At 34.2% G+C, this 23,464-nt stretch overlaps 3 protein-coding genes across 3 annotated transcripts; all 3 read left to right on the top strand.

Moving 5' to 3' along the window:
* The first annotated feature begins 2,261 nt into the window (after positions 1-2,261).
* LOC121793782 (cytokinin dehydrogenase 3-like) lies at positions 2,262-4,791 on the top strand. Its single transcript, XM_042191815.1, has 5 exons — positions 2,262-2,922; positions 3,383-3,510; positions 3,678-3,941; positions 4,050-4,306; positions 4,405-4,791. Exons 1-5 carry the CDS (start codon positions 2,295-2,297, stop codon positions 4,712-4,714), a joined length of 1,587 nt encoding a protein of 528 aa, XP_042047749.1. The 5' UTR covers positions 2,262-2,294; the 3' UTR covers positions 4,715-4,791.
* Positions 4,792-15,646: 10,855 nt separating this feature from the next.
* Positions 15,647-19,014, top strand: LOC121797074 (cytokinin dehydrogenase 4-like). The gene is made up of 5 exons (XM_042195809.1): positions 15,647-16,205; positions 16,568-16,695; positions 17,631-17,882; positions 18,112-18,383; positions 18,590-19,014. The coding sequence occupies exons 1-5, from the start codon at positions 15,647-15,649 to the stop codon at positions 18,876-18,878; spliced, it is 1,500 nt and encodes a 499-aa protein (XP_042051743.1). The 3' UTR covers positions 18,879-19,014.
* An 825-nt stretch (positions 19,015-19,839) lies between these two features.
* On the top strand, positions 19,840-23,358 carry LOC121796278 (CRM-domain containing factor CFM3, chloroplastic/mitochondrial-like). Its single transcript, XM_042195087.1, has 8 exons — positions 19,840-20,823; positions 20,991-21,450; positions 21,545-21,675; positions 21,758-22,108; positions 22,175-22,331; positions 22,404-22,696; positions 22,791-22,850; positions 22,957-23,358. The coding sequence occupies exons 1-8, from the start codon at positions 19,840-19,842 to the stop codon at positions 23,011-23,013; spliced, it is 2,493 nt and encodes an 830-aa protein (XP_042051021.1). The 3' UTR covers positions 23,014-23,358.
* Positions 23,359-23,464: the final 106 nt, after the last annotated feature.

The raw sequence follows: 23,464 nt of genomic DNA, 5'->3' as shown, positions 1-23,464 counted from the left end.
GCCAAGTGCAAACGTGACAATCCGTTACCTAAAATGTGAGATTGGTCTAAATTTGAAAGTAATACTACCAATTTATCAATTGGATCACTTCCAACAATTTGAAAATTGTTGTACACAATTGAAAAAAAATAGTAAAACTTTGATTCGAAAATTGATACTCATGTAGAACAAAAGAATCCCTTAACTACAAAAATGTGTCACGTCAATTCCCATAACATCTCATGACTCAAATCTTTTAACTTCACATTCGCAATTTAGGCCCACTAGATAGATTAATTCTATGGGTGGTTTTGGAATATTGCGTACACTTTTCACTTTTTTTAAAGTGGTAAAACTAGCAACACACAAACAAGAACCTACATAGATCAAGTTCATGGGACAATGTACTTTTCCATTGTGGGCTCACTAATTTGTAATTTATCAATCTTGGATTTTGTATAACTTGTATGTATACTCTAGCTAGAATTTGTATTTTAAATGAACTCTAATATACTCTCTCAGTCCCATAAAATGTGAAACACTTGCTTTTTGGCACAAGAATTTTTATAGTATTGTTGTGTGAGTTAATAAAAGGAGAATAAAATAAGAGAGTTTGAAAAAATAGAGATGGCGATATTTTCTTTTAGGAAATGTTTAATTTTTAATGGGACAGCCTAAAAATGAAAACAATTCATTTTTAATGGGACATAGGGAGTACTATCATAGCAACTTTATTGTTCACGCATATACACCGCAGATCCAAGAAATAGAACTCGTGAAGTCAGACAGTGAAAAGGTCGTCGCCAACATCGAAATGCAAAAGTTGTGTGGTGGCTATCCTAGATAATGGATGACGTTATTGAGTCGACATCAACTCCAAAGACCGAATATAATATAGTTTTTCTGCTCTTATAGGACTACACTGGGATCTAAAAACTCCCGACCCCATCTAAATCTGACATTGTAGATATGATAAGTTCATTAATACGCCCACGTGGGTAGGGTAAGGAACTTGAAGAATGATCAATTTTTTTTGTACTAGCAAAAATAGGACATGGACGTATAATTGTTCGGTTATGAAATTATTCGTCAGAAGTAAATAAATATATATCGTCACACTTTTTCGATGCAAAAATATTCTATGTTAAATAAATAAAACGGGTTTCTAATTATTAAATCATCTTAAGTAGGGAGTACTTAGCATGTATTAATATGTCTAAAGTCGCATTTATATATTCTAAAATAAAAAAAGAGAATCACTACGTAGTGCGCGCACAAGTATCACGTGCGTGTATAAAAATCCAGAGCTAACGTTGAAAGGAGAATCTAAGCAAAATAATTAATTTAGGCTATACAAAAAGAGAATATATTTAAAGTAAGTAGTAAAGTCTAAGGAAAAAATGACTTAAGAAATCAAATGTGAATATATATAGGCAAAGCCTAAGACAGTAAAAAAAAAAAAGAGATTCTTAAGCCTCCATCAACTTTTTTATAGTAATTTCAAATCATCGAAAATTGTCATTTTTTAAAAATTTTAAATCATTATAATTTGTACTACATAATATATGTCACACTTTTATTTTTAATTTGTCTCATATCATATTTCCTTCTTTTTTAAAAAAAAAATTCTCTTTCATGCTAACATAAAATATACTAGTGATACTTTCTCACCCCTTCACACACACAAATAATACTCATAATATCTCAGTATTGGAGTACTCCTATTATTTAAAAATAATAGTATCTATTTATGGGAAAGGGTGAATAGTATTCAGTTGTTACATCCTCTAAAGATTGAAATGCAAAAAGTTGGAGGACGAAAAATAACTGAAATTGCTGAAATAGTGTGTAGAATAAGACTCCAAGAGTCAAAAAATTACCCAACTAATAGTTTTATATATAGATTGTTTCTTAGAACTTTAGAAGTATATATTTTATGTAAGAAAAAAAATACTCTTTACAATGTCCATCTTCTTTTTAATTTGTTCTAATCCGGATGTTCACTTTTTAGTAAAACAGTTAATAGCTTTATCTCAACATTAAAATATTTAATTATTTTTTCTTTATTTTAATACACAACAATTCCACCTAAAAATCCCATATCATTCAAGAAAATATTAACTAAAGCTTTTATCAATATTTTTTCTACTTCCATCACTTATGCTTTGATTACCCAAAATCAAAACATACATCATCACCCCAATAAAAAATTCCAAATACAAACTCTTACACTCTATAAATAACACCCTCTCATCACATTCTTCATCCATCACCAAATCTACCTTTATCATCCCAAAACCCTTTTCTTCAAGAAAATGACAAACAATCCCCTCATTTCCACCCCATTTCTCCCACTTTTCACAATCCTAACTTATCTCCTCATCTCCATTTCTTGTGACCTCAATCCATGGCCTCCCTCAATCCCAATCCACATCCAATCTTCCCCCATCGCACCTCGCCTCCACAACGACCTCTCCTCCCTCAAAACCGCCTCCCTCGACTACGGGAACCTCGTCCACACGCCTCCCCTCTCCGTCCTTCGTCCATCATCCATCGATGACCTCATCGCCCTAGTCCGAATCTCGAACAACTGTTCCTCTCCCTTCCCCATCTCCGTCCGCGGCCACGGCCACTCTGTCAGGGGTCAGGCCATGGCCCCTGGCGGCGTGGTCGTGGACATCTCCGCCCTGGCTAAGGGCGGGGAAGGAGTGAGGGTTTCGCGGGACCCGGTTTTAGGGTTTCATTACGCGGATGTTGGGGGTGGGGAGGTGTGGATGGACGTGCTCCGCCGTTGTACGGAGGAGCACGGCCTCGCGCCCGTGTCGTGGACGGATTATTTGTATTTAACGGTGGGCGGGACGCTGTCGAACGGCGGCATTAGTGGGCAGTCTTTCCTCCATGGACCTCAGATTAGCAATGTTCTTGAAATGGATGTTGTTACAGGTATTGTTAATTATGGAGTACATTGGTTTTTTTTTCATTTTTGGGGGGTGGGTGGGGTGGGGTGGGGGGTGTGACATAAAACTAGTTGGTTTGGTGAGAGGGAAAATCTTTGAGAATACTAGGAATCAAGGGACAGAAGAGGATCAAGATATGGACATTTTAAACTGGACCTACACAAAAATAGATGAATTTTGCTTTTAGATTTTGGGGTATTATTGGGAAATGAAATGAGTGGTGGTTGTTAGTGGTGATATATGTTGAGGTTCTAGGTAATTTCTTGAGATCAAATTTGTCACCTCCCACGTGCTACCTATCTTCTTCTTTTTTCTTTACAAAACATAGGGAATAAAATTCAATTATTGTGGTGCAAATTTTGCTTTTTTGGTTTTGGCATATGTGAGTTTTGTTTTTTTCCTTTTCAAAAGAGAATTAATAATGGTTCCGTTTGTTATCTTATCAGGGAAAGGAGAGTTGATAACGTGCTCCCACGAGATGAATTCAGAGTTATTTTTCGCGGTTCTTGGCGGACTCGGCCAGTTTGGCATCATAGTCCGTGCAAGAATTGTCCTCGAGAAAGCTCCTACAAGAGTAAGAACACACACGCACACTTCCAAATTGTTACGACTTTAGTGCAACAAAACTTGTCCTGCATCGGTTGTGTAAGGCAACAGATGTTGGATTTATAAACTTTTTTCTTAATAGACTATTTTTTGGGATAAGTTTTCATGTTTATAATCATATGTATTTGATTTTAGGCAAAATGGGTGAGGATGATATACAATGATTTCTCAAAATTCACAAGAGATCAAGAACATCTCATCTCAATAAAAGGAGCAAACTATGTGGAGGGCTCCCTTCTCACAGACAAAAGCCCTCCAAACAACTGGAGATCTTCTTCTTTCTACTCATCTTCCCACCAATCCAAAATTGGCACTCTCTTGAAAAACAATCAAGGCCTCCTCTACTCCATCGAACTCGTCAAATACTACGATGATCTCACCGCCAACACCATTGATCAGGTCTGACCCCACGAGTTCTGTTTCCTAAATACACACATCACGTGCATGTTATTTGCATGCAAATATCCTACACTACTATTTTTAGTAACATCATCAAATATTTTACAGGAAATAGAAATGATCATAGAAAACTTGAGCTTCGTAGATGGATTCATTTTCAAGAGAGATGTACCGATTATGGATTTCCTAGCAAGAGTGGGGAACTTAGACAAACCCGAGGCGGAACCCGCGGCGCACCCGTGGCTTAATCTCTTCGTCCCTAGGTCGAAAGTGGCAGAATTTAGCACCGGTGTACTAATGAACATAATTGGGAGACATAACCAAACCACCGGACCCATCCTTTTCTACCCTTTTAACAAAAATAAGTAATATTTTAATTTAATTCTTTTTCTAATAAAATTGTCACACTTTAATTATTTTATCGTAGTATTAATTTATGCACACTTTAATCCTAACTTTGCAGATGGGAGGATAGAATGTCTGCTGTCACACCAGATGAAAACATCTTCTACACTCTAGGGCTGCTCCACACGTGCGAGCCGCACGAGTTGGGGTATTTCGAAGACCAAAATAATGAAATAATCAAATTTTGTGAAGAAGCAGGCATTGAAATCAAGCAGTATCTCCCACATTATAAATCAAGAAAAGATTGGATGAAGCATTTTGGTCGGAAATGGAAAACTTTTGAAGAGAGAAAGATGAAGTTCGATCCAAGAATGATATTGTCTAGGGGCCAAAATATTTTTAATCATGTTACTTACTCAGATATATGAGTTTGTAGAGAATATGAACAATAATAATTAGGTCCTTTAACTATTTAATCAGGGCATAGTACTTAAGTTTTATGCAATTTGTGTTCCACCGTGTCATTTTCGTTATTTTATGTAATCTATTATAATAATGAAATTTTGTTAATCCTATAATAAACTATAGTCCGTATTTATTCTTAAAAGTATGAAATTTTAATCAATTTCATAACACTAATTAAGTTGTGGTTAATTTACTAGGATTGTAAACTACTCAAGAAATCAAGTAAAGAATCCCTTTAAATCCAAGTGATAATGAACCCTATAATTTAAAAGCCACACCTAGACTTTGTTTGATGAATTTTCTATTAAAATAAAACGGGAAGTACATTTTTTTTAATTCAGAATAATAGTCAATTTAAATTACGATATTTGATCAAATTTTGGTCAGTTTGGAAAATGGTACATATTAAACCATAAAATTTTAAATTTTTACAAGTATTTAAGTTGTACAAACAACATCTTTTGGTATGCTCAAAATAACGTTAAATCATCAAAATAATTAAATAAATATTTTTTTTTGCTTTTCTTTCTTTCTTCGATTCTTATCTTCATAAAACGACAACATTGTCACGAAAAAAATGCCATTTTGCACACGGATGTATGTAGCAATTTCATTTTGTAATTTAATATTTTTTTGCAAACTTTATTGAACATGCTAAAATCAAATTTCATAATTTAAATAACCATTAGTATCCCTTCTGTTACGAACCTCAGGCCCGTTTAAAATACAATATATTTTACAGATATATAAAGGCACACACAATGATTAACAATTTGTGCACTATGGAATAAAAGGATCGAGTGATGATGCCTCGATATATTGTTCACACGGCCAAAGTGAGACAAGCCGTAGTTTCCTTGTTCTTTATTTTATTCACTCAAAAGTGCAATAAGTATATTAATATTGCAAAGGCATTTTCACTTTTAAATATTTTACACTAAGGATTGTGATTTGTGACAGCTAAAAAGAGACTCCTATTATATACTATGTAGAATAGTAAGGAAGATACGATGTTTGTCGATCGAGAGATAACCAAATCATGGCCCTATGGATTAAAGGGAACACTAATTATACTAAATTTATTTTATCTTTAGACATTTGGAGAGATCCAACCTAACTTAGTGTTGGTGTTCTACTTTATTAATCAGTTCCAAGATTTTAGTTGATTTGGAATTGCTTTTGTTTAATTGGAATACGTGGGTAAACTTAGACCTAAAATGTAATTGGACATAAATAGTGACAGAGCCAGATATTTCGTATTAAAAGTTAAAAAGACATTACTTAAATCACTCAATAAATTTTTTGTATAGTCCGACCTTTGCGATTAATTGCCTATAATAATATATATAGCGGTATATCCAGATGTGTTATTCGAATGTATGGCGTATAAAAATCCAAATCCCAACTGAAAACCCCTAACTTATTATTTTAAGTAAAAGTGACATTTTATATCGTGGTACCAACAACTTGAACTATTGATCTATTAGTTGTAGAAGAAACATTATCGAATATGACCCGAAAAGCAGGATCTGAATGGAGAAGTTTTTGACACATTTGTTTTGAGATTAACTACCATATTCGGATCTATTTTATTTAATATTTTGATTTGATCTCATAATTTTATCTTTTATTCTCTTATTGAAGAACATTCAATATTCTACACACGATTATGAACTAATATTATTGCTGGTCACTTTTGTTTGGTTGCTATCTGTTGGTGAAATGGAAAAGGAAGAAATAGATTGCAACACCAAAAGAATCTAAGTTGGAAGACATTTTAGTTTGGAAATGATGAGTGCACAATATTCTGTCTCTCTTTACACATGCATATCGTATCTATGCCCGAAAAGTGCATGCAACTTGTTGACTGTATTTTTTTAGATTGAGTTATACATACAAGGTATATATACAATACACCCCACTTATTCTATATTCCTTTGTCAGCATGTTCCCTTTCACATGCATACACATTTTAAATAACATTCATACACATTTTCAACTATTACATATACAATACAAGACTGGTGAGGTTAAACACAATGAAGAAGATCATTGCTAGCATCAGATGATCAGAATACAGAGGATGTGCGACGGTCGACGTTTGAAACAAAAGGGTGTTGCCAATTGAAACAAAAATAACTATCCTAGCCACGTCGATGTATCAGAGCAGGTCACTAACTGTGACTAAGTTTAACCGGACCAACAATATATCTGAACTTAAACTGAAAAATGACTAACCAACAATATTTAAATTAATTGTATTAGTTCAATAGAGTGCTAGTCCACGAAAAACAATCTTAATTTTTCATTTTGGTATGATCTTCAAAATCAGTTTCTTTTCTATTTAAGGAAACTTCCTTGTTAAATTTTTTTTAATTTCTTTCCTATTTTATTCATTTTTCTTCTACGAATATATATATATTTATTTATTTTATAAAGTAAAAGACATTTCTAGACATTCGTGCAAGCAAGAAAAAATTTCTAACAGAATGATTAATGTGTTTTGCAGGCGTGCGTGCGTTTCCAAACTATAACACCGAATTTTGCAAACATAATAATTTCTTGGATCTGTTGATGAATTTTTATCAACACGTGATAAGTGATTAGGGACATGATTATTCTTACACCTTTAAATAGGTGTAATGATTTAAGAGTACTTATTAAGTTTTGTCGCCTCTCTTGAAAAAATCGTCTCAATTTTATGTTAAAATTACTTAGAACCAACCATTAAAATTAGTCATTAACCTCTAGTTTGATAACCATAATTCAGTCCGGTTTGATGTAAAAATGATAAATGTGGTGTTGAACATATAGATTTCCTAAGTCCTTTATGAATAAAAAATGTTTAATCCAATCCTCCTTGGATTTGTAGTGAGGAAGTTACCGGGGTGGAAATAGTACTAAACTTGACATATTCGAATTTAATTTAATGGAGTAACTAGGGTATGATTGTCGAATTTAATGGAGCTTTTCGCCCCTCATAAGCCCGCCAGTCAAATCAAGGGGCTTCTACCATGTTGTTCTTTTCACTTATGCACTCGCATATGAGCCTACGGTGGAGTCCGTTGAGCTCTGATCCAATCTGGATTCACCATTGATCGGAAATATGATCTCAACTATGTAAATATTGTACCTAGCTTAGTTTTATTTAAGTAATTGAGCGTTTTATATTTTTTGGATTTGAAGGTCATCTATATCTAACAACTTTATTAACATTTGAGAACGAAAAAAAAAATAGTGTATTACTAGTAATATTTAAAGTGGAAAATAAATAAAATAATAAAGTGATGGTTTTATATTTCTCAAAAAAAAACAAATATAAAATAAAATTGACTTACCTGGTAAACAACTAATTGGTCAAGTAATCAATAATTAAAGTACATTTCATTGTCTAGAATCTTTGAATTGAAATAATTTTGATCTTATGGAAATATGAAGGTATCTCGCAAAATTGTGTGAACATCAGCAAAGATTTCATTCTTTAAATGTAGATTGTGATTGTATGTGACAACCAAATCCAAAATCAAATTTCTAAACAAAATTTTATCTATAGACAATCGTGGTCCCATACATACACATCTATCAACCTTCAATTTTGTCTAAAGTAATTAGTAGTGTACCCACGCGATACTATAACAAACTATATTACATTTATTCTTCAATTTTTTTTGTTTTATTCAAATAATTAGCATTTAAGGTCAATATAATTACTATATGTGGATAAAAGTATTGATAGTCATGGAACCTGAGATTCAACAGATTTAGTGAAAGTGATTGGAATGGAAAATAGTAAGAGTCGTTAGTTTCAAGAATTAGTTTTTTTTCTTAAAGAAGGATTAGTTTTCAATTAAATCACTGTTTGAAAGATATTGCAATAATGAGTCGAATATTTTAAAGATTGTGATTTTACTATCTTGAAGGATCAAACATGCATTATAAATTAAGTAGTACAGTAGTATATTTAAAGATTGTGATTTTACTAATTTGAAGGATTAAACATGCATTATAAACTAGTACTAGTATATATTTTAAAGATTGTGATTTTACTAAATTTTAATAAGTCATAGCAATAAATACAATCCCTTAAACATTTAGCTAATAGTAGATTTATTACTACAAATCGATGTTTGCTAAGAAAATGACAACATTTCATATTGATTTTGACATCACATAAGAAGAAATTAAAAAGTGCGTTCATATCTCCTTGACTCAAAAGATGACCACATGCTCAATGGTCCCCAAATAAGAAAATCATATCAATTTAACACTAAATCTAGTACACCCAAGATTTGCATCTTCTTCTTTAAGAAATTTGAACTTGTCCATTCACAACAACCAGATCAATACAGATCTAGTTAATTGTTACATCTTGGAAATTATACTAATTATTGAGAAAAAAATAGTAACTCTAAAAGTAAGACTTTTATTGATTGGGGATGAAGTATTGAGTATGAATCCGACTACTTAGACTCCCCTAACCTAATATTTCTAACGCGATCCTTCACATTTTTTAAAATTTGTGCTGCTAAAGAGTAAGACTTTTATTGATCGAGTATGATTCCGACTCATACTCCCCTAAACTTTTCACACTGCATCTCTTCATATTTTTTAAAATTCCTTTCATTGACTGGGGATGAAGTACTATTAATAGATGGGAAATTAATCTATTTGATTTATGGGTAAAGTGTAGAAAAAAAATATGGAGTTTGGTCAAATTCAAGTTCTCCCCTCAACTTTAAAAATCAATTTGAATATTCATGAAGTGGATTTGTTCTCAATTATCCTGCGGCGAAATTTTTTGGTGAAATTGTATATGGCATGGAAGCTGACAAATCATGTGTGGAGGTCATTCTTGACGAGTTCAACGATGTTGTCTATTTATAAAGAAAATGATGTCGTTTGGTTGTAAAACATCAACAATATATTACATGAATTAGAATTTGACCAAATTTCATACATAAATTTTTCTTACAATTTGTCTTTGATTAATTAATTATAATAGTAAAAGGAAGTTTAAATGAACCAATGGTGTCCCATGAAAATGACAATATATAGCAATGGGTTGAATATGACTACACCAAAATCTCCAAAGAAGTTGCAAAGATTCAGTGGATCATTCTCATTGGGAACTATTATTATTGTCTTTTTATTATATCATATCTATTTTGATGGTACGAATAAGATATGCTCTTATAACGTGTCAAGATATGAGTGCTTCTTAAATATTAATATTCATAAATTTTAAATTAAATGTGTACCCTGTGAGCAATTAATTACAGCTATACATATGAAGTTGTGACAAAATAGAAATGTGTTGGTGGGGACAGAAGTTTTCAATTAGCTAGGATAAATATCGAATTAATATAATAAGTATTTACTTTTAAATTCATGAAATTTTACATTATTTTGAAATGTATCAGCCTTATATTTTCTCGTCTTCATTCGCTATTTTCATTCTTTAATGATTTGGATAGAGAATTTGATTTTATTATTTTTACTGCTATTTTTTATTCATAATTACTGCATTGTTATATTTTGAGCCTGAGCATTTCGTAATAAAAGTGTAAAAAGCGCCAAAGCAGTGATAGTATTAAATTTGAAATTAAGAATCCTACATTTAATTTGCTTAGGTTACGTGGGCCAATGTTGGGCTGACATAGATGAAGCCCAATAAAAATCATTATTGACATAATTTTTACAACTAATTATGGTTTATAATTCATAACTAGAGTTTAATTTCATAATTAAAATTTACTGATCCAACAATTCATAATTATAACTAATTAAATTGAACTAAAAATCAATCAATTTAATAAACTACTAAAAACCAAAAATGAAAAAAAAACATTTGGCAATCAAGTGCAACTTTGTGTTATTTTTGTCTTAATCAAGTGTGGCTAGCTCATGTTGGTGTGCTGAAATATTCACGTAATTTAGTTATTAAGTCATGTCGACTCAAAATGTTGATCAATTACGAAATCAGGTTAAACCAATAATTTAATACTTAATTTACAAAAAGTTAGAAATCTTGTCTTCTCCTAAAACTTTTTTATTTTTGAGTACACAGTCTGAACAAATTTCATGAAAATATTCATTAGCTTTCAGGTCACGTAAATCGGTGTTATATGGCATGTATATATAAATAGGAATTATATATTGTAGTAAATTTCAATAAATAAAATGAATAACTGCAAATAAGGAGGAAAATCATAACCGTTTTTAGGCACAAGAAGTTAAAAGTTGGTGTTTATAAACATTTTCACGGATACTCGCTTAATGGTAATTAATAAGTTATTTACGCCAAATAATCTTTAATCTTTATTCTCATTATTCATCACCAATTCACATATTTTCTAAGTAAACACATGACTTACTACAAACTAAAATATCAAAAAACTTTATCGAATTAAATTTATGTGTTTTCTTAACAAATTTAATAAAATTCTTATTTTTAAATTCATAGCATATTTATTTAATTAAGATATCTAGTACTAGTAATATACAATAGCTACCTACTTATTAAATAAAAATTCAAAAATAAGTGAGAATCATAAATACTGAAAGGGATTGTGGTGACTCGAATATCTAACCAACGTTTTTCATTAACTCCCAATTTCTCACGTCAACGTCTTTTTATAAAATAATTAATAACGGATTTTCATTTATCCAGTGATTGTGGTGACTCGAATCTCTAACCAATTAAGTAGCGCTTCCTGTAGATTAATTTACATTCAAACCTACGAGACACAGTCAAAGTCCACAACAAGTCGACAATTATTAAATTCATGACTACATCGGCATCTAAAAATAGATTAATGTTACGATGTTTATTATACTTCATTTTCTTAATATTTAATGGTAAAAAGCACGTTATTAGTTGTTCTCTTTATTTAAAAACAATGTTAATTATGACCGAGTTTGATGCCGTTACGTTGTGATCAACTTGTGAGCTATTTTGAGAAATGAAAACTGTAAAAATCAACTAATTAATTATAGTATATATTAGATCGGAAATCGGACTAATTAAGATACATCCGATATAGTTGACCTCATAATAAATTAAGCTTGGCTACGACGACTAATTAAAGTCCTAATTTTATTTCCTTACGCCTCGAAAACTGTCGATATTTCGTAGTTTAGGACTTTGGTTTAGTTATTGTTTATTTTTGTACGATTTCTGTCTAAACACTATTGTTTGTTGTTGATATATGTTAGTTGTTTTAGTTATTTGTTAGTTAGTTTTCATATTGCACTTTTGATGTTGTGTCGATTTTGTTGTTGTTTTAATCAGTTGTCACTAACTTTGGTAAAAATGGAGTATGTTGTAGGGATCAGCCTTATTCCGGATTCACTAATTACCGAGACCTCTTTGGTCTTGTACAAGATAGTCCAGTCAAACTATCAACCACGCAACTGATTTAATACAAGATAGCTAGCTATTATAGTAGTTTACAAATAGCTATTTCAGAGAAGTAATCTTGGACTTGAAAGCTCCAAGATCTCGTCGAAGGACCTGCACACTTAACACCCAAGTCAGAGACACAAGGAATGATCCACACGGATCTAGTGCAAAAATGCCAAAGAAATACAGAATAGAACTGGAAACAACAATAGATCAACAAGTATGGCTCAGACACCCGCCAATAGAGTAGATCTATTCAACCAGAACAAAGATCCAAGGGAGCACAGGAGGTTTCACCCGTGAATCACCTCACACACTAGAAACCAGCCTCAAATCTCTCCTCTACACCGGATCTACACTTCTCACCGAACAAAGCTCACGAGAACACCCTCAAACAGAAACCCTAGGTTTGCAGAACGTAGGCAAACGAAGTAGTTGTCTCCTCAAACACTCACACAAGATCTAACACTCTCAAAACCATGAAAGATCACAGAGTAACACACTGGAAATCATCACAAAGATGAAGAACACTCAGGGAATCACAATCGCCAGAAAGCTGAGAGAGAGAATGAGAGTTAGAGAATGAATCGGCAGAGAGAAGAGGGAGAGGCATATATACCACCGAGGAATTGGGCTAGGGCAAGACTCAAGCCCAAAGTCATCTCCCAGGCCCAAATGATGTCCACCAATTAACAGCCCAACATAACCAACATATGTTTTAGTTATTCATAAAAATATTAAATGGAGTATGTTTTTCAAAGACATACAGATCTATTATGCATCTCTGCCTTAATTTAACTCTTATTAATTCTAGTCAACTAGATATATTTTAAAATGCAATTTTTTTTAACTCTAACAAGAAATTACTAATTTTTAGTTAAAATTCTGGCTATACATGATCAATTGTCATTAAAACTCAGTATTATCTTTTACTTTAAAACTTATGGTTTATTACAAAAATTATTAGTAGTGGATGAAGGTAATAATACAAAAGATTATGTCAAGGTTTAAATCATTTGATTATTGAGATACATGTATCACATTCACATCTTATCTTGATTAAATTCATGCATCTATGCACCTCATTATTTTTTCAATTGACGAAGCATGCTTAAGTAATGTGTCTCTAACTTGACAATGAAACAAAATTTATAATTTTAATTTTTGGGTATAAAAATCTCACTAGGATCTTTTTGGAAAAGATCATACCATCAAAGAAGTCTTTCACCCTTTATTATCATTTATATTAGTTAATAATACTGATTTAACTTCGTCAACGTGATAAGAAAATAGCATATAAATCGAAGCGTGTAATGGTTACGTATACATAAATTAATTTGTAACAATTGTGATTAAAGGAAATATTTATGATAATCCCATAAAATTAATATCTCACTCAATTTGATTTAATTTTTTCTTTGAAAACAATAACAGGTACGTATCCTAATGAAACTTTCCAAATTTTGCTTGAAATTAATTACAATAATCAGTAATTGGGAGAGAATTATAATACTAAGAAATCTAAGATACTACATATTATGATTAAGTAAGAGTATTCATTAATATAAGAGTACACTCCCACTGAATCATAAATGTAGTACTATATTTTTAATGATTAGCAAATTAAATTAAATTTACTTGATGTACCATTCTAATAGAAAATAAGTGTTCGAAACTAAAGACTGACGAGCAGAGTTGTCAAATGAGTCAGACCGGTCCAGCCCGGTTTCATATTTGACAACATTAGATTTTTTATTGTGAAATGCCGATAATGATAACGGTAATATTCGACAACTATTTTCAGATCCAATATTAGTTTTGAATTTCATAATATGAGCCTAACTTATGCTCCCATCCTCATTCCTTTATTTATTTCCTTTAACTGAGGAAGCATGCTTATGTAATGTACCTCTAACTTGACTACTATTAAAAAAAATTATCAAATGGATTTTTTAGCTTAAAAATCTCACAATGATCTTGTTGAAAAGGTCTTAGCATCACAACATCATTCATATTAATAAAATCAATTTAATTTTGTCAACGTGATTAAAAAATAGTATAAATCATAGCGTATAATAATATGCATACATTATTTTGTGACCACCATACGATGAAAGAAAATATTTATGGTCATCCCATGAAAATTCATATCTATATAAATTTAATTAATTAAATAATTTATCGATATTTATTCTTTTAAAATAACTAATAATAACATATGTTCTAATGAATGTTTTCAAATTTAGTTTGAAATCTAGTAATTTGGATAGGATTATAATACAAAGAAATGGAAGAGATATATACTAGTTATAATTAAGTGGGAGTACACACTAATCTATGAGTAGGTTCCCACTATTTTATAATACAAGTTTAATCTTTCAATGGTCAGCAAAATTTAATTTACGTGAAAGACCAATTTTTTACACAAAATAAATGTATAAGTCAAACTTTGCATACAATATATGGTATTTAAAAAAGCAGGCAATACACATTCTAATACTATCCATTAATTCATCACATAACACTAGTGGTCTCACAACAATTTTCAATTTAAAGAAAACTTTCAAACAAACGACGACACAGTTTATAATCATCAAAAATTTTAAATACGTCATATTAATAATTCTTCATATTTATGTAGCTCAGTAGCTACTAGATGTACTTAATATATAGAACTATGATTTAGGTAATAACAAATACTACTACCATATTGTGACCATTAGATTTCGTTCATGATCATCGTAGTTATTTAATTTCCTAAATTGGCATGTTTTCGTTTATGACATAGTAACTGTTTAATTTCCTAAATTCTTAAACTATTGTATTTTGGACACCTATATTTTAAAACATATCTTTTAAATTAATATTTTAATACTATAAATTGGGACATATCTTCCATAGTAAATGATATTAATCGGCAATATATTTAGCATATTCTATTTCCAAACAAAACTTCATCTTCATCAATACACTCTCACATTCCGCTATTATATACATTGTTATTTTTTGTTCGCCTACTAATAAATGTCTCATTTATTTTTTACCGTTGCTTTTTACTATTTCCATCGGATGGCCCTATATTAATTACACTAACTCACTTTATTAACATTTTATTATAAAATCAATATATAAAATTAGAAACTCATGTTTCACAAACTTTTTGCTACTATTTTATCATATAAAGTCAAATAATTTCTTAAAATCTGAGTCGGTAAAAAATAGATTGACATGAGGAAAATATATTGATATTTATTCGTATTACATGGCCACAATTATTTAGTCAATATAGTATACATTGATGTTTTCATATTTAGTAAACTGAAATAAATAAATAAGGTCATTGATTATATAAGAACGCATATGCAATTAATAAGCAGGATTATTCAAAAATTAAAATACCAATAAATAATAAAGTCAAACAACACCCAAACACCCCATTCCCACACCTCTATAAATATAAACAAACACAATAAAAAACCACTACCAAAAAAAAATGCATCCTTCAACACTCTCAATTCTTCTTCTCATAATTTCCCTCACACTCACAACAATCCCCTCCGCCGCATCCAAACCGGAGATAATAAGAAGCGACGCCGCCTCCCTCTCTCTCGGCTCGACCGACTACGGCAACATCGTCCACGACCTCCCCGCCGGAGTGGCCTACCCTTCCTCTGAGAAGGACGTGGTGGAGCTAATCAGGGCGTCGCACGCATTAAGGGAGCCCTTCGCGGTGGCGGCCAGGGGGCGGGGCCACTCGGTGAGGGGGCAGGCGATGGCGGGGGGCGGAGTGGTGGTGGACATGGCGGCGCTGGGGAAGGGCAAAAAGGGGAGGATCAGGATTGATTTGGAGGGGATGTATGCGGATGTTGGGGGGGAGCAGCTGTGGGTGGATGTGTTGAAGGAGGCGGCCGCGGTGGGCGTGGCGCCCGTGTCGTGGACGGATTACGTGTATTTGAGCGTCGGAGGGACGCTTTCGAACGCGGGGATAAGCGGGCAGGCGTTTGTGCATGGGCCGCAGATTAGTAATGTTGTTGAGCTTGATGTTATCACTGGTGACTTCCTATCTTATCACACTCTTTTTCTTCTTCTATTTTTTTGTTGTTTTATTGCTTCTTGTTTATATATTGAGGGTGAGTTTGGTGTGGTGCTTATTTTTTAGTATGGATGTTAACGCTGACATGTGTTGTGTCTAGCCAATTATAATTGCGGAAAATTTTCTTGTCTGGAGATATATTTGTGTAATTTTAATTCGCTAGAATGTGAATATGTTTATTTTCTATTTTTTGGTAATAGGGTTTTATTGTAGAGTAAGAATGTGATATAAATTAAAGTGGGTATTTTGGTGATTGATTTCATTGACGGGTTTAGCTGTGATCAGTTATATAACTGACGAAATTTGCATTTATATGGTTAGGGAAAGGAGAATTCATGACATGCTCAAGCACAAGAAATCCAGAATTATTTTTTGGAGTGTTAGGTGGTCTTGGACAGTTTGGTATTATTACTCGAGCAAGAATTGTCTTGGACAAAGCACCAACAAGAGTAAGTCTTTCTTTACTTAATTAATTAATTAATTACGTTTCTCACAATGAAAATTAATACTCCTACTAATAAGAGAAGTATACTTGTTTGACTAGCTAATTATATGTGTGTAATTATTTGAAATATTAGTGTAATTTGTTTAATATAGATTGACGTTATTTCTTTTGTTTCGTGCATTAGTTTGATTTGATGACCTTATAAATTATTATTGACATTATTAATTTTGCAAATTATAAAAAGGAATAAATTGATCTTTAATTGTTTTGTAATTTGTAAAATTTAAAGCGCCGGATAAGACTAACATGCCTTGAATCTGATACTCATGTTCACATAAGATAGGTATATTTCTTTGTAGATTATATATTTATATACGTCAATTTTCAAATGTGTTAGTTTCTAACCACCATTAGGCTTATACAAAGATATTAGAGTCGTTCAAAACAAGTCTATTTAAAAATAAAAGATGGTCTATTCTTAAAACACCAGGAAAAATTGAAATGATTTGTCTTCTTATAAATATATCTTATTTCCTCAGTTCTTATAGATACATATATTTGTCACATAATGCAAAATATTTAATAATATTTGGGCCGGCCCATGATGATTGGCTGACATAGACATACAATATCACAAAATTCCTAATTTATGTGGCCGGCCCTCACTTTAATCCGAGGTTGTCCTCAATCAAGCCTACACAATTACTTGCATTAACCAATTTTTTAAGGGACACTTATTTAATACAAGAATTATAAATTAAACGAAGAAACTATGTTTCCATTTTAGGAAATATATTAGTTGGAGTGAAATATATCAAAAGATTAAAAAAAAAGGTCAATGGGAGGTGGGGAGTATTTATTTTGTTGAAAGGTTTAATTGCATAATTATATTTTTAATGTGTGTGTCTCTTATCTTTTAATTTGATTTGTGATGATTAGGTGAAATGGGCGAAGTTGCTTTATAGCGATTTCACAACATTTACAGTAGACCAAGAACATCTGATTTCAAACAATGCGTCAAACTACGTGGAAGGATTTATCGTTACAAATGAGAATGCGGCAAGTGATTGGACATCGTCCTCTCCTTCCCGCAAAGCCGAGGTGGCTGCTTTGCTAAAGAAGCAAGGGGTCCTTTACTCCATTGAATTCGTCAAGTATTACGATAATTACACTGCTGCAACCATTGATCAGGTATAGTACTCCCACCATCCATTCATCCATTATATGTAAGAAAACTGAGTGACAAAAAGTGTAGTATACGTCTCATTTTACTAAAAGTAAAAAGTGAAATGAGATATTTTATCGTAGTAGCATACTATATTTCTAGCAAAATGTGGTGGATGTTGAAAGTACAATAGTATTATATATTAGTATGAAGTTAGATATTATGTATACTAACTTTAAAGTTGATGTTGCTTAGGAATTTGATACATTATTGAAGGAGTTGAAGTATATGAGTGGTTACAACGCCACAACAGATGCTTCATTTGTTGAGTTCATTAATAGATTGGGGGACTTAGACAATGGGACACCACCACTGCCATCTCACCCATGGCTCAATCTCTTCATACCCAAATCTTCGATAGTCGAATTCAACGCTGGAGTATTAGCCGGCATGCTCCCCAAGCTCAACGACCCGAAGCTCAATGAGACATTCGGCATCTTCATCTTCTACCCTTTCAACAGAAACAAGTACGACGAGAGCAATTTTTTTAACCTTAACGAGGGGTATAATTATAATTTCCTAACCCAAAATGACGCCATTTGACATCTTCAAAAAAAGTCTTTCATATCGTAGGGTGGCTACATTGTTGCAAGATCATTGCTAGAGTCGGAATTAGGGTTTAGTTTGAGTTGACAACATTCTCATAATTGTTTTATGAATAATTCGCGCGCAGATGGGACGACAGAATGACGGCGGTGGTGCCGGACGAGGAAGTATTCTACACTCTGGCGGCACTACACACAGCGCCGCAAGATGGCTATAAATCCATTGATGAGTTCAACAATGAGATTTTGGAGTTTTGCAAAAGCAAAGGGCTAAAGGTGAAGCAATATCTTCCTAATATAAAGGCCAAGAAAGAATGGATGGACCATTTTGGGACGAAATGGGAAACAGTTGAGAAGAGGAAAGCCATGTTTGATCCCAAGAACATACTGTCTCCTGCCCAAAGGATTTTTAATTGACCATTTTTTTGTTTTCGGACTTGTATACATCTCTCTATCTTTTGTCGGAGAGATGTATATATGATCGTTTAGATGTTCTTCCTGAAAAGATAGAAATAATTGGTTGTTGCTAAAGCAACATCTTAGAATGGTTCAAATATGCTGATGCTGAAATAAAATAATATTATTATTATTACTCTACTCTGAGTACTCTAGTTTGTTTCGTTTATATTATTGACTCAATAAAAACCTAATGAAAAACAGAGATGGGGCAGACAAATAATGATTTAAAATAAAATTTGAGTAATCTCAATTGTTGTCTACTGAATTTCTCTATACTAAGACACACAACGTCTTGTTAGAGTCACCGAGGTTGTCGCATGTTCATTGGCTTATCATCACCGAATTCACCTAAAATTCAACCGATAGATCGGTAAAAAAAAGTTACAATTTCGTACAGGGGAAACCAGGGTTGGAACGGTACGGTATATCGCGCCGAAATGGCCATATCGCATACCGTACCATACCGTGCGGTATGACAAAAAACCATACCTTTACCGTACCGCTTTTGTCGGTATACCGCAATTGCGGTATACCGAAAAGTCGGTATACCAAAATTTAGATATCGTTACCATACCGCTTTTGTCGGTATACTGTACCGTGATTTCGATATACCGCAATATGCGGTTTACCGCAAACAACACGGTATACTGCAACTGCGGTATGATGCGGTATAACGCGGTATACCGCGGTATATACAAAATGCATACCTTTACCGTACCTAAAACTGTCGGTACGGTAAGTGCGGCATTTCGGTATTTCGGTATATGTTCCCAGCCCTAGGGGAAACGGAACAAACGAAAACGAAAACGAAAACAAAAAAAAAGGGTTAATTGAGAAATAAGGGTAAGTAGAAGGGTCAGATTGATATTTTGAGAAATTAATATCGTTAAATCTTGTAAAACCTCAAAACCTCATCGCCATGGCGATTTCATCACTGCCATCCAATTTCTTCTTATCCCCTTCTTCAAACACCTCTCCCCCACAGTCTCTCTTCTTTGTTTTGTATCACCCAAGATCCCTCTCTTCAAGTAGAGCTCAAAAACTCAAAATTTCTTGCTGTCAGCAGACCGTTCAATTCGACAACGAACCCAATCTGCTGAAGAACAAAAAGAGGAAACCCAGGCCAAGTTTTCTCCAGCAAGTTCACGACAAATGGTCCCAAAAAATGCCTTCTTTACGGGAAAATTTCCCGTGGCAAGAGCAAGAAATCGGTGATACGAATTTAGAAGAAGTTCAAGAATTTTCATCCGATGTTTCTTCTGTGAAAGAACCTAAAAGGACCATTCGCTCAAGCGAGCCGGTTCGTGCTCGTGTAGAAATTAAGTCGAATTCAGCTCCTTGGGCTCATGGAAGTGGAAATAGGAAAGTGTTTATCGCTGATAGTTCGAGGAATTTTGCAGAAAATGTTGGAAATGGGACTAAATTGGCGAAGGATAAGATGATATATGATGATAGTGAAAGGAAATTCCGCGAATTGGATGAAGCCCCAATTGGATTACCTCCAAAATTTGAGAATTTGGAAGCTGGGAGAGGTAACAGTGCTAGTGTTATGGAGAACCCGCCAACTGTTTGTGGAAATGCAAATAATATTAAGAGCTCTGCTGGTGGAGGTGATTTAAGCAAATCTCCGTGGAAGAGAAAGAACAGTGTTGAAACTGTGACGAAGGACAGGTTTAGGGATAGGAAAACGGTTTCAGCAGAGAGGTCGATACCCGAGCACGAGCTGAAGAGGCTTAGGAACGTGTCGTTGAGGATGGTGGAGAGGATCAAAGTCGGAGCAGCTGGCGTGACACAAGCGTTAGTGTATGAAATCCATGACAAGTGGAAAGACGAGGAGGTCGTCAAGTTGAAGTTCGAAGGGCCTCCTTCGAAGAACATGAAGAGAACGCACGATTTTCTTGAGGTTTGCTGCTTGCTTTCGTATTGTTTTGCTGATGATTATATGACTTTGTTGCTGTTAGCATAAGAAAAATGTTTGAGTTCATTGAAGTAGTAGTTAGTTTGATCATGTTTTTTATAGATAAGCTAAGTTTCTTCGCATAATTTTAGCTGCATTGTGTTGTATGTCAGAGTAGAACTGGAGGTTTGGTGATATGGAGATCGGGGAGTTCGGTAGTGTTGTACAGAGGGCTCACCTACAAGTTTGATTGTGTAAAATCGTATAGCCAGCACGCAGATGCTGAAGAATTAGGATCTTGTGGAGAAGATTCTAATAAAAACGTTGAACGCGTAAATAGAGCTTCCCGGTCGTCTGGACTACATAGTTCGGATTATTTTAAGAGTTTATCTGAAGAAGAGCAAATGGATTTAAGCGAGCTGAACCTTCTGTTGGATGAGCTCGGTCCTAGGTTCATGGACTGGACGGGTCGGGAACCAATTCCTGTTGATGCAGACTTGCTTCCGGCTGTTGTTCCTGGGTACAAGACTCCGTACAGACTTCTACCTCATGGGAGTAGGAGAACGTTGCGTGATAAAGGAATGACGTTCTTGCGTAGGGCAGCAAGGGCAATGCCTCCACACTTTGCCCTAGGTATATATATAAGACCTATGATCGTGGCATATTAAATCAAACTATCGTTGCTGTTGTTGCTTTTTATTGGTGCTCTGTTTGCTTGTGGATTTAGGGAGGAGCCGACAGCTACAAGGTCTTGCTGCAGCCATGGTGAAGTTGTGGGAAAAAAGTGCTATCGCGAAAATAGTCATTAAACGTGGTGTTCTCAATACCAACAACGAAAGGATGGCTGAAGAACTCAAGGTTGGGATGCATACCTCACATTTTATTAGCATTTCTATGTTTCTTTTTTTTGTTTAGTTAATGATTTGAATCAATTTTGCAGATATTGACGGGAGGAACGCTACTTTCGAGGAACAAAGAGTATATTGTCTTATACAGGGGTAACGACTTCTTGCCACCGCGTGTTTCAACTGCACTCGTAGAAATGGAGAAGCGCACAGGCTTCCAGCAGGATGAGGAGGAGCTGGCTCGGCAGGGAGCTGCTGCACTGATTGAGTCGAACTCCAAAGCATCCAAGCAGCAATTAGTTGCCGGGACCCTGGCTGAAACTGTGGCAGCAACTTCACGGTGGGGGAACCAACCTAACGACGCAGAAAAGGAGAAGATGTTCAGAGATGCAGCTATTGCTAGACAAGCTGCTTTGGTCGAATCTCTTCAGAAGAAGCTAGCTCATGTACGTATACGTTGTATTTGAAACACTTTCTTTTTCGAACAATTGTGATTGAATAGATATCTGCAGGCAAAGGGGAAGATCAGAAATGCGGAGAAAACTTTGGAAAAAGTGCTGAAAAATCAAGAACCAGAAGAACTACCCACTGATCTGGAGACCTTAACCGATGAGGAAAGGCAACTGTTTCGTAGGATTGGGTCGAGCATGAAACCTTATTTAGTTCTAGGTAAGAATCACACATTCTGTGTTTCGCCCATCCTACTCAAGTGTATCTCATGCTCTTCTTTCACCAATGTAGGGAGGCGAGAAGTATTTCGTGGCACTATCGAGAATATGCACTTGCATTGGAGGTATCGCGAGCTGGTAAAGATTTTGGTTGAACGGAAAACCTATGCACAAGTCAGGCACATTGCGATCTCACTGGAGGCCGAGAGTGGTGGAGTGTTGGTGTCTGTTGAAAGAACCCCTAAAGGCTGCGTTATATTAGTGTATCGTGGGAAGAACTACCGTCCTCCTCCTGCCATTAGGCCCCAAAATCTCCTCACGAAGAGGCAAGCGTTTGCGCGTTCCATTGAACTTCAGCGGCGTGAGGTAGTATCTTGAAAAAATACACCTACTAGGAGTACATTTTTTGATGGCGTATAGAGAAAGTTTATTCACACGGAATCTATTGAACGATATGCAGGCACTGATACACCACGTTGTAGAACTCGAGGAAAGAATTGAGAAGATGAAGCAGGAACTAGTATGACTTCTTGCTATTTTCTTGGAATACCAGAAGCAAATGCCAGATTTCTCACGAACACCGTGTTGTTTAACGCGTGATTTTGATACTTTTTGGTAATGGACAGGATGATATGAAGAGTGAGCATGGCAATGGAGTGGAGGCCTTGGAATCGAGCGTCTGAAGACAGATGGGGAGAATGTGGCGACGTGAGAGAAGATTTCGCATCATGGTTCTAGCAACTGCCTTTGCGTTGTGGAATGATTTTTACACGAGATCGACAGAGTCTGGTGGAGGCAAAAGGAGGCGAACGAGACGAGCTCGTGATGAAAAGGTGACTCTCGGCAACATCTCCACTGCCTAAACTCCCAAAGATAGTCCCTCCACAGTACACAGTTTCTTTCTTGGTGCAGTGTGTAATTTAGTCTTGTATTTCAAATTCTGCGCATTGTCGTATGTAATTAAAATCTGTTTCACACATTAATAGTGTTGTTACATTTTGTGAATGAAGTAATTTATTTAGTAAAAACGATGAATCTTTAGCATAAAACAAAATTCTTTCCATACATACGTGAAAATTTGAAGGAAATTTTATGTTGCTTTCAATAATTGAGTTAATACGTATATATAGATGT

Source organism: Salvia splendens, chromosome 3 (genome assembly GCF_004379255.2).
Source record: "Salvia splendens isolate huo1 chromosome 3, SspV2, whole genome shotgun sequence".
Taxonomy (NCBI): domain Eukaryota; kingdom Viridiplantae; phylum Streptophyta; class Magnoliopsida; order Lamiales; family Lamiaceae; genus Salvia; species Salvia splendens.
This window is presented reverse-complemented; position numbering and strand designations above follow the sequence as displayed.